General features: G+C 44.7%; 1 protein-coding gene across 1 annotated transcript; it reads left to right on the top strand.

Moving 5' to 3' along the window:
* The first annotated feature begins 87 nt into the window (after positions 1-87).
* Positions 88-11372, top strand: LOC115310651 (rhodanese domain-containing protein CG4456). Its single transcript, XM_029969096.4, has 6 exons — positions 88-326; positions 1607-1729; positions 1820-1870; positions 4014-4133; positions 8983-9145; positions 11145-11372. The coding sequence occupies exons 1-6, from the start codon at positions 236-238 to the stop codon at positions 11209-11211; spliced, it is 615 nt and encodes a 204-aa protein (XP_029824956.2). The 5' UTR covers positions 88-235; the 3' UTR covers positions 11212-11372.

Raw genomic sequence — 11372 nt, 5'->3', positions numbered from 1 at the left:
AGTTTTATAAAGTAGGATTTAAACTATGGTGTAAACAATCGTTGGCGTAAACCACTGGTGGAAACTAAGGACGTACATAAGTTTCGATTTGAGGGAGAGCTGGCGGAAGAATGTGTAGTGGAGAGCTTTCGGATAATTTCGGATCTTGTGCTCCCACGCTGATTGATTGGGTTTGATCTGCTCAACACCTGTTCGAACGAACGTTGGACAAGTTACAACTGTAAACCACCGGACTATGGACAAGTTGGCACATCGCAGCTTCGGAAGAGTCATTAGTCGAAACTTACTTCGGCGAAGTGATCAGAAGAACCACCGTCAGAACAGAGGTAGCATGCCGACTTTTCTCCCTTCAACTTGAAAACGCTGAAACTATCGGAACCAGGTTACGAGGTGGTCTTGGTTATCACGAAGACCACCTGAAGTAATCAAAACCTGTGAAGCATCGCCTTAGGACGGCATCAAGTGGGACAATCGGGGTCGAGCGTGCTTCGAAGCATTGATTGGACAGGAGGACCAACCGAATGCTTACGCAGCACTCCTATCCAGTCGGTGTCTGCGCGCAATCTCGCTGTGGTGACGTCAAAACTATAGTGCACAGGCTCCGATTGTTGTAGGTGGCGCTGGCACTACGTTTCCAGCGTTGGTAACGCTGTGACCTCAAACGGGAGATCTTGGTCTTATCCACACGTGACTAGGTCTTCGTTTCACTTTATGCGCGAGCGAAGCCGAAACGACAGTCACGAGCATGTTGCCCTGAGCCATGTTGGTGCTACACGAGCAGCTAGTGCTCGGCAACTACTCTTGTAGCTTCTGCTAAGTTTGCACTATTAAAGCTGGTACAACTTCACTTTTGCAAGTTCACTGGACACCATATTTGAGTGCGCTGTTCAGTGAACATGTTCAGCTTTAGCTCACACTCATAGGTGGCTAAGACCGGCAATCTTGTTGGTGTGGAATGCTCATTACAAGACCGCTGTTGAAGCTCGCTGTTGGCTCGCGTTGAGCATGCCACGACTCGCCTACAGCCGCCAGTGAATACCTCCCACAGAATCCTACATAAGTGCAAGCATAGCAGAATCTATGCATAGACCAAGTTCGTCTGCTGCTTTTGTAGGGGTTGTGATGACGTCAGAACGCCAAGCTCTGACTGGTTCTGATTAAAGGATTGTGGGTAGACCTCAAGGCAGCTTGCTCTGAGCTCTACCCACTATCCTTCAATAAGAACTCGGCTTCGTTCTGATGCCACTGCAACCCATGGTGCTGCAACCCCTGCAAAAGAAATAGACAACTTGCTCTCCACATAGGACCGAGCTCCAGGCTTTCAGCGGCCCTGCCAAGCACATGTGCTTGTGCAGTGCGAGCATTATTCAGGGCAAAATAGTGCTTGTATCTTTGGCTTCGCTTGCACATAAAGTGAAACAAATTGTAGGCATAACAAGATGTAGATTTTTATTTTTTTTTTCATTCCTCCCTCCTTCCTCAGTTTAGAGTAGGCAGCTAGGGTCATATGTACCTCGTCTAACCTCTCTGCCTGCCATTCATGCTCCTTTCTCTAGTTCTTCCCTACCATTAGCCAACTATAAAAAGATGCTTATTTGTCATGCAGGGCTTGGAGCATGTTTTCTGAAGCCAGGTCAAGCTACTGCCCCGGTCAATTCATCCAGCTGCAACCAGAGGCAAGCAATGATGCTGTCGTGGGGGACAGGGCCGCCATCGATGTGCCAACTGCGTAATTAAGACCGCCTTTGAATCCATATCTTTTCCCATTACCCCGCTTTGAAGTTCCCCTCTTTATTTGTCATCCTTGTTGTTGACACAGCAACCTACTCTACCGACGCTGGGACAGATGCCGCTTTGCTGGAGAAGTTGTGTGAGTTGTTTTGTTGGTCCTTTGTTTTTTCATTGTGTTTAACTCGTTTAATAAAATGAGCTCCCTTTCTCCATTTTGGGACGCTCATTAGCGAGGGTCAGATTGCGAGGGGTATTAATGACCTCTGATATGCTTCATTACACCCGTTGGTCTTAACATGCACCGAAAAGGAGGCACGTGCCGTTCGACGTCTTTTGTGCCTCGTCCTTGGCGATGTGACAATGGTCTTTTTGGACTACTATTTGGAGAGCAATTTGGTGGAATGAAAAAGGAGGAGAAAGAGGAAGTGTCCTGCATGTATATAAGAGAAGCAACACGAATGGATGACCCAAACCTGCTGTTATTGCGAAGAGTGCCTGGAAGTTTTTACTGGCATGACTGACGGAGGTGAAGCTGTTTTTGCTTGGCTTTTCTGTCCTGCAGGTTGTCTACAGAGCTGCATAGCTTTATTCTCTTTACGTCTTGGACATTATATACAGTCGTCAAGTATTTTCCTTAAAAAGCTCCTGAAAAGGAAAAGAAGTTTTTCTTCTGTTTTTGACACGCGTGTCAAAAAGTCAATTTTACGCTGAAAAAAAATTTTTTAGAGCAATATTGACGGCGCGAGACTTGATTTAGTTGACAGTCACCTCCTTTACAGTAGTCTTCCCTCTGGGCGTTTCGGATGCATGGAGGAGAGGGGGATCGGCTTACTTCACGACCAAGATGGTCATTCGGGAATGAGTGTCTTGACGTCATGGACTTCGCGTGCAGAATTTCAAATAAATCTCTCGCCGTCAATATTGGTCTAAAAAAAAATTTTTTTTTTTTTCGCGTAATATTTATTTTTAGGCTTGCGTGTCCCAACCAGACTGTCTAAAAAAAATTTTTTTCTTTTCAGGGTCCTTGTAAGGGGACATAGTGCATGAAAGATTTATACATATGCTAATTATCCAGACCGGCATTACATATGCTAATCGGCCTATTGCTAAATTACCCAAGCATCAAGGAGAATGCAGGGATTGGTGTTCCACGCGGCCGCCTCGGTGCCTCCGAGGCGAAAGCGCCGGCCTACGGATCCCCATGCGGCGGGTTCGAATCCCGGCCGAGGTGCCCGCAATATGACGGAGGCTTATTGTGGAGAAGGCGCCGTGTAACCGAGTTTTCGGTTGCACGTCAAAAGATCCCCAGGTGGTCCAAATTAATCCTCAGTCCTCCGTTGGGGCGTGCGAGATGCCCATCGTTGGTTTGACACGTAAAACCACCAAATTTGATTGATGTTCCACGCGCCGCACGTGCTGGCCTCAGCGGTAGTAAATTTTCTAAAGCATATACCTAAAACAAACTGCATCTTACACGTGCACTCGTCAACGCTTTATGTTAGTTATTTACTTTGAATCTTTTATACGAAGAAGGCGTGCGCGTGTGGCGCATGGAACACCAATACCTGCATTCTCCTCGATGCTTGGGTAGTTTAGCAACAGGTCTATTATACAGAGCAGGCATTTCAGCCCTTATGGAAAATTAGATTCTTGTGGGCTGTTGTCTGGCAAAGTGAGATTCAGTGACTATAGTATAGCGTAGCCGATTCGGAGTTAAGATACGCCTTGTAGTTCGGTTGCCTGTGCCATAGGATTCTCTAACTTTTGCAGATATTGACTACAGTCACTGACAGAGTGTGAGAACAGCAGGTCGTGTCTATCCAATGCCCGGCCTCCAGCACGTGGTCCATGCCCTTTGCCCTGCTTTGACTGTGTGCGCACACTCAGTTATCAGATGCTTGAGCACTGTCGAGGGTATGAAGCTTGCGCTGGGGGTGGGACAACTGAAGTTCCTCCCTGCCACCCTCACCTTGTTAGTGACTAGAAGTGACATGTTCAGCTGTTCCTATAATATGCGGTTAGTTCGATCAGCGCAACACAATGATGTGCTTTGTCCTCCAGAGCTGAAAGCGGAGGGCTTGATTCAAACCCTCGGGAGTTTGTTCTTTCAGGAGCCTTTAGGGCATCTCTGATAGCATCAGTTGCTTCGCAACTAAGAGCCTCAATATTTTATTCTTTCAAAATGCTGCTGTACCCATAATTGCCCTGCCACTCATTACGCTACTGTGGCCACACGTATTCCATCAAAACGGGTGATTCGAGCACCTGCTCTTCCCCAACAGGCGTTGATTTTGCGGAGGTCAGGGACTTGCTGAAGAAAGGCACGGCCTTTTTTGTGGACGTCAGGGAGCCAAATGAACTTGTCAACGATGGCCGCATCAATGGTGCCGTCAACATTCCTCGTGAGTCCACTTATCGTCTGCATGGTCCTATCTTCTATTTCCCATTGATTGTACACGCATTTTCTTTTAATAATGTTGACCTAATTTTTGAGGGGGACCTAATTTTTGCGAGATTTGTACAATCGAAAAATATGGCAAACAATAGATCAGGCCAATGTATTATTCTACGGTAACAAATACGTAACGTGTACGACTTCCAACTGCGATATTTCGTGCCCACAAAGTGTTCCCAATACCCACACTTGGCAAAATAGGCAAAACTGTCGAGCGTGCAAAAGAAAGTTGTATAAAATGCTCCGATGTCTGTTAAGATGTCTTCGAAATGATAACAATATTGCAGGCTCTTTTGTGCAGTGATGTGATTGCAGCCCCATTTGCGCCAAACTGCACCAAGGTGCTTATCCTGCTACCTCCCGCTACATTTTGCGAAAATGTGAGGAATTTGCACTAACGTTGCGCTAAAAATTAATTCCACTTTAATAATACTGAAAATATAATAGCTCAAGCCTCGCTGCCCGGCCAGACCGCTAGGATATACTTATGCGAGTTTTTTGAACTTTTGATTATCGTCTCAAATAGCATACTATTCGGTCGCATGTCGTATGGAAGACTGACAATACTACAAAAGTTCCGCAATAATTTTCGTGTTTGTCGTCTGTTCTGCTGGAGGGTTAGTTAGTTTCGTTGAGTGCGCTTCTCACCGCGCACCGGTGTACTGCGGAGAAGCAAAAACCGCGGAGTAGGCATCGCGATTTTGCGTGTCTTGCTTCCCCTCAGCGCACCTCCGTGCTAAGGGAAAAGGAACCCCCCAGAGCGAGACGCGACGCGACACAATTCTTGAATGCGCAACTTCGGCTTGTATATATGATAGACTGCGATATCCTGGAGGTACCTTTTTCCATTTCGGGATTTAGCAAGGATACTTTGGTACTGCAAAAAGATTTATGTGCACTCTTTTTCTTTTTAATTTGTACCAACTCATTTGTTTAGTTATCACTTTTATATAGATGTGAGTAAATTAGAACTAAATTGGCAGGAGCAGTGGGTGGAAGCCCAAGGAAAAGTGGCGGGATTATTTTTAGGTTTCAATCACATGCCATTTTTGTTAAGAGGTACTACACAGAAAATGTGATTGACATTCATAATCAAATCATAGGTGCTTTGTTTTTTTTTAATCTGAATTATGAATTGCAGTTTTATTACAACTTCTAGAACTCGAAGGAAACATTAATTTACGTGCTTAATATTTGTTGTATTATTTCAGTGGGATTCAGTACCTAAACTATCCATTCACAGCAGCTTGTGCTGTGCATCATCACTCACCTTTTTGTCACCCTGTCTGGTGCTTCTCCATGCAACTAAACTCTAGTTTTCTGTAAGGGACTCTCTCCTGCTGTGCAGTTGATGCTACTAAAGGGTTGCAAATAAATGAGAAGGCAATGACAGGCCGACACATTAGTGTTTAAGTAATGTGTGCATTGGTATGAATAAAAATGAATCTACAAAAGTTATTTTTGTTGCTCTAAAAGCTGCTCCAAAATGACTCAGATCAATCATATCACTGTTTTTTTTTTGGAATATTTGCAGCACTTTAATATATTAGGTTCTTTTCTAAACTTCTTTCTAACATTATGTGGTGGTATTTGTTTGTTACTGTTAACTGAATGGCAAACAAGTAACACTAATCAGATAATATTGTGGCAATAAATGTATCAGAGACACCAGGGGGATCGGAACACCAATCAGATAAAATTGTGACAATAAATGTATCTGAGACACCAGGGGGATCGGAACACCAATCGGATATCGTTGTAACAATAAATGTATTGGAGAAACCAGAGGGATTGGTGGTCAGCCATTTTAGCTTACCGCAACTCGGAGCGCGTAGAGTGAAAGCTTGCACTGCAGAACCTATGGATCCTGGACTCAATCCCCACCCCTGCCCGTTTCGATCTGGATGAGCATCGTACCGGTGCGTGTTCATGTGTTACTAACTAGAGAGGCACAGTAAAGACCTCAGGCTTGCAGTGGTACTCCAGTGGCAGAAATTTCTCATCTACAGCAGAGACATTAGACTCCCATTGGGGCTGACTAACTCGCTGCTGCCTAACACATACACGCAACACAATTACTTTAAAAAAAAATCGCAAAGCTAGTCAAGACTAGTGGGAAGGACTCGTCAACCTCCTGAAAGCCTCACTGCAGCAATTGACATTTGGCTGAGAGACTGGGCTTCTTCAACCTAGTTTCTCAGCATAACATCAGCTGTTACTATGAGGTTTTCAGAAGGTTTTTTATTTTAAGTACATGTATCATCCATATAGAATGTGTGTTAAATGTTATGTGGCATTTCGTATGGGGCACTGTGAAACAGACAAGAATAAAGTTGAAGCTGATGTCACGACGTTACCTCTTTTCTTTGTTCCCTAAAATACACAGTCTCAAATTCTTCTGCACCACTCTTAAGCATTGCTTTAGACTAGACCATGAAACAATTCTTTTTGCTGAATTTTCTGCTAGCATGAATTTTTGAGGAACCTGTAGCCATGCGTCATGACACCAATAATGTCTTGAGTACTGTTCATCCTGTCTTGAGATTTAGAATTTTAAACAGGCAGACAAGTTCCAACAGCAGAACATTTGTTTTGCCCCACAGTTTACAAAATAGAAAATGCAGGAATAAAGAATGGTGGTTATATTACAACATGTCTAGGGGGGGGGGGGGGGGGGGTTCTATTGAAAAAAAAAAGAGTCTGAATAGAATTCAGATCCCCCCCCCCCCCCCCCCCCCCCCCCTACCCCAGGAAGTCAGCACCAGCATTTGCACAATGTCTCGTGGATAAACTGATATACATCCGTTTATGGGGTAGCTCAACCCGTGCCCTTACTCTAAGCGACTGTTGCGCAGCTGGTAAAGTCCACATAGTCCAGACTTTCCTCCTGGGGCTGTTCCATAACTACCAGAGCTTTTTACCAATCGCACTAACCAACCATTAGGCATTTTGTTCTTAGCCCGAGACTGAGGCAGGAAAAGAGGAAAGTTTCGAAGTAGAAGAAAAATGAACAGTCGAGGACACGTCTCTAACACAGCTAAAGACAAGTTTATTTGGTCACCTTCTTATATACACTCCACAAACTTCACCACAGCACCTTCCGGATCTCGAAAGCCAAAAGATAACAAAGGTCTCACATCTTTCCACCACAATTGTCAAACGACCTTGACGTTTTCCACAAAGCAATGAACAATAGCTCCCCTCATCCGGAAGACACTTGTGAATCCTTCGCGTACACAGTACACTCTCTCCCTCTACTCTCCGACCCATAATCACAAAGCATCCCGGTAACAGAAGATATCAATCCACGTGATACACAAAGGAAGAAACCACTTACACCTTCACATTCAACAAGCACTTCACAAAACTTTCAAATCCGCAAGAATGATTTTGCGCTGCTGCTAAGCTGTAACGACACCTGACTAATGCAGTTGCCCATTGATTTCATTCTTATTGTTTCTTTTACAACCCTTTTGATGTCGTTTAACTCCCTGTGTATTATCTCTGTTTCAGACCAGTGGGGTATACAATTATTACATTCTTGAACATGTTTCGCTATTTCCAAATTGGCAACGTTGTTTTTGACATTCCTTTTGTGTTCAGTCAATCTGTCATTTATACACCTTGACGTCTGCCCCACATATTTAAAGCCACATTCCAGGGGGATTTCATATACCACTCCATTACCACACGGAATAGGCTTTAAATATGTGGGGCAGACGTCAAGGTGTATAAATGACAGATTGACTGAACACAAAAGGAATGTCAAAAACAACGTTGCCAATTCGGAAATAGCGAAACATGTTCAAGAATGTAATAATTGTATACCCCACTGGTCTGAAACAGAGATAATACACAGGGAGTTAAACAACATCAAAAGGGTTGTAAAAGAAACAATAAGAATGAAATCAATGGGCAACTGCATTAGTCAGGTGTCGTTACAGCTTAGCAGCAGCGCAAAATCATTCTTGCGGATTTGAAAGTTTTGTGAAGTGCTTGTTGAATGTGAAGGTGTAAGTGGTTTCTTCCTTTGTGTATCACGTGGATTGATATCTTCTGTTAACGGGATGCTTTGTGATTATGGGTCGGAGAGTAGAGGGAGAGAGTGTACTGTGTACGCGAAGGATTCACAAGTGTCTTCCGGATGAGGGGAGCTATTGTTCATTGCTTTGTGGAAAACGTCAAGGTCGTTTGACAATTGTGGTGGAAAGATGTGAGACCTTTGTTATCTTTTGGCTTTCGAGATCGGGAAAGTGCTGTGGTGAAGTTTGTGGAGTGTATATAAGAAGGTGACCAAATAAACTTGTCTTTAGCTGTGTTAGAGACGTGTCCTCGACTGTTCATTTTTCTTCTACTTCGAAACTTTCCTCTTTTCCTGCCTCAGTCTCGGGCTAAGAACAAAATGGTTAACATCCACCAGCTCGCCTGCGCAATCACTACATTATCATTAACCATTAGGCGTCGGTGGAGCGAACGAGTATCATTGGCTGCCTCCAATCCGACCCAAAAAACAAGTAGCGAGTGGCCAGCACTAAATGGTTCACGATAGAATAGTTTGGAATTTCCCCCGATTACATTTATGCCCACCTTGTTCTTGACTGAGTAATGTGGTTATAGTCAAAGACAAGTAAAAAAATTGCAGTAGATGCTCTGCCTCCACAGCGAGCTTTTTGACTTTCTTTGTCGCACGCGCATCTGAAGCCTGGCAGAAGGCAACGAGTACTTGTTGAAGGTTGGGCTTCAGCTACATCCTTGGCCTGCTACCGACTATAGACGCCGTCGCCTCGCTTTTGCAGTGAATGACGTGGGTACGGCACTGAGTCTTCCGGCGGAAAAGTTCAAGGAAAGGTACGGCCGGGAAAAGCCTTCTCAAGACGACCCCAACCTAATCTTCTCCTGTCGTAAGGGTGTCCGCGCAACCAATGCAATGCAGACGGCACACTCCAAGGGATACCACAAGTGGGTGCTCTGCTTGGACTCCTTTCTTTTTTTCTTTTTCTTTATATTAGCCACTGTGGGACTATGGATCCTTGTACCGTATAGCCATATTCTTTGCTTCAGTTACTTGGTTTGGGCTTTCCTGGGACCCAGAGTGGTTACTTTCTCACGGTTCGTCGATGCTCTGCAGAGAAGCAATATTTCTCGTTTGTGTTAAGTTTTTATTAGCTGTATTACAGAATGTCTAGCGACCGGGAAATCCGGGAATTGTCAGGGAAATTTTAATTACCGGAAAAAATTGTGGAATTGTCAGGGATATTGTCAAAAAGTTAGCCCAGTCAGGGAAAATGAGCCAGAAATGCCATCGAGTACCCTGAGCAAAGGCTTGAGGACTTGGAAGCAGAAAAATAGGCAATCAATTCCGCTTAGAGCGGAGCGCGGGTTCTGCTCATCCGATGTAGAGTGTGCTACCCGATATAAAAAGAACAGCCGACAAATCCAGTCCGAGACTTGGATTGGTTTGGATCGGGGGCGCGATACTAGGCTTGATCCAGTTAGAGCTACTAGATTTTGTAACAAATGGGAAAGCTGCAGATCTCAATCCAATCCAAGCATTAAGCCAAAAAATCCAAAAGTGTACACCCAGCGGCCACGCGCCATGCTGCCATTCGGTCATTGACGTGTGTGGTTGAGCGTTGTGTTTTCATTGTGTTTCCGGTAGTAGCCTCTTCACTGACGATGTCGGTGGTAAGAAAGTGCTCATTTAATCCGGACTGGAAGAACCCGAATATTTCGGGATATGCAAGTTGGATTAAGCCCATGCAAAATGACGCTTATAGTGCTCATTGCTCAATGCCTTTTGTTGAAATGGTCTTATATATTTAGCCGCCTTTACAGTGGTCAGGGAATTTCACCTTAAATTGTCAGGGAAACCCTGGAGAAGTCGGGGAATTTCAAAATAATAATTTGCTAGACACCCTGTGTAAACATAGCAGTGTGAAAATTAACCTTCAGAAGGTGCACATTTAAGTTTGAAGCTCACGAGTGTCACTAATACATACATGTGCTAGAAATGCTTGCCACCATTACCCACATAGCTGGAGGACTCGAAGGTTTAGTTTCTCACGGAGGAGGAGGAGGGGTGCAGTTTAAAGGAGTCATGAAACACTTTTCCAACTTTTTCCTGTTTTAACTTTCCTCCTCAACTCATAAATCGCGCATTCTTCCAAACCGTCCAAGAAGACGGAAAGGGGGAGTCTCCTCTAGCTCCGACGCTCCGACTTTTTTTTATAGAAGATTAGCCCGTCGCTCAAAATTCAAACCAAACTTGCTTTTCACCCCGAAGCTGACAGTGCTGTGGAAGCTGCGTGCTCCTTGGGCCAGCCACACTTCTGCCAGGTGATCTCGCTCTCTCGCGCATACCCGCGCGCAGAGAATGAAGTCAGGTGATGAAAGGGGGGCGGTTGATTGGTCCGGCAAGCGCGTCGCTTCCACCACAATGTCAGCTTAGGGGTGCAGGGAATAAGTGAGGTCCGGCGTCGTGTGACGTGCGTTTGGAGCCGGTGACGCGCTGCGGGGTCCGCGGATGTATCCCAGTGAAAAGGCGGAGAGCTTACGAAGGGAAGGAGGTACGAAATAGTCCGCAGTGTTTTCAAATTTGCGTACCGAAAGTTAGGCTTTTGACTTTCTGCCTTTTTTGTTTTGGCCCACTGAACCATGTGCTATTAGTAAAATCCCAATATAAATGGATTTATTTTAGCCCAAAATTCGTTTCATGGGCCCTTTAAATTGCAACTCGATTATCGTTCACGTTTTGTAACTATCAGTGAAAGTATGAAACCACCCCAGTTTGATGTGAACTCATTCTCTAAAAGCCAAGGTATCATCTCGGTATGAGGCTGCTTAATAGCCTTAAACGTATGGAAGCTATGTGCTATGTGAGTACATTGAATGTGGCACCTAGTGTCATGTTTGTTGCTCATGAAATTGTGACATGATGTGTTTTTTTTCTTCTTACTAGGGCCCGCTTCTATAGAGGCAGCTTCTGTGACTGGGTCGAGAAGGGAGGAGAGGTGCTCAAGAAGTGACCAATCCGCTTCTGGTGCCGTTGCAATCTGTAGTCTTAAAATTCACCAATAGGGACACCCTCCATGCTGTTATCAAAGCGTTTCTGCGGCTCACTTTTACCAGTCATGTTTTAGTCCACCGTAGGTTGTATTGGGCAGAATAAAGGTTTTTGTTTGCTGAA

This window comes from Ixodes scapularis, unplaced genomic scaffold (genome assembly GCF_016920785.2).
Source record: "Ixodes scapularis isolate PalLabHiFi unplaced genomic scaffold, ASM1692078v2 PGA_scaffold5__190_contigs__length_132052651, whole genome shotgun sequence".
NCBI classification, from domain to species: Eukaryota; Metazoa; Arthropoda; class Arachnida; order Ixodida; family Ixodidae; genus Ixodes; species Ixodes scapularis.
Note: the sequence above shows the minus strand (reverse complement) of the source record. Positions and strands in the feature narration are given on the sequence as shown.

Bases quoted from the DNA above. Each gene is read 5' to 3' on its own strand.
- LOC115310651 (XM_029969096.4), top strand. From the start codon at position 236: ATGGACAAGTTGGCACATCGCAGCTTCGGAAGAGTCATTAGTCGAAAC. The intron at 327-1,606 runs GTAGCATGCCGA...TTTGTCATGCAG, and splicing joins GAACCACCGTCAGAACAGAG to GGCTTGGAGCATGTTTTCTG. The intron at 9,146-11,144 runs GTGGGTGCTCTG...TCTTCTTACTAG, and splicing joins CACTCCAAGGGATACCACAA to GGCCCGCTTCTATAGAGGCA.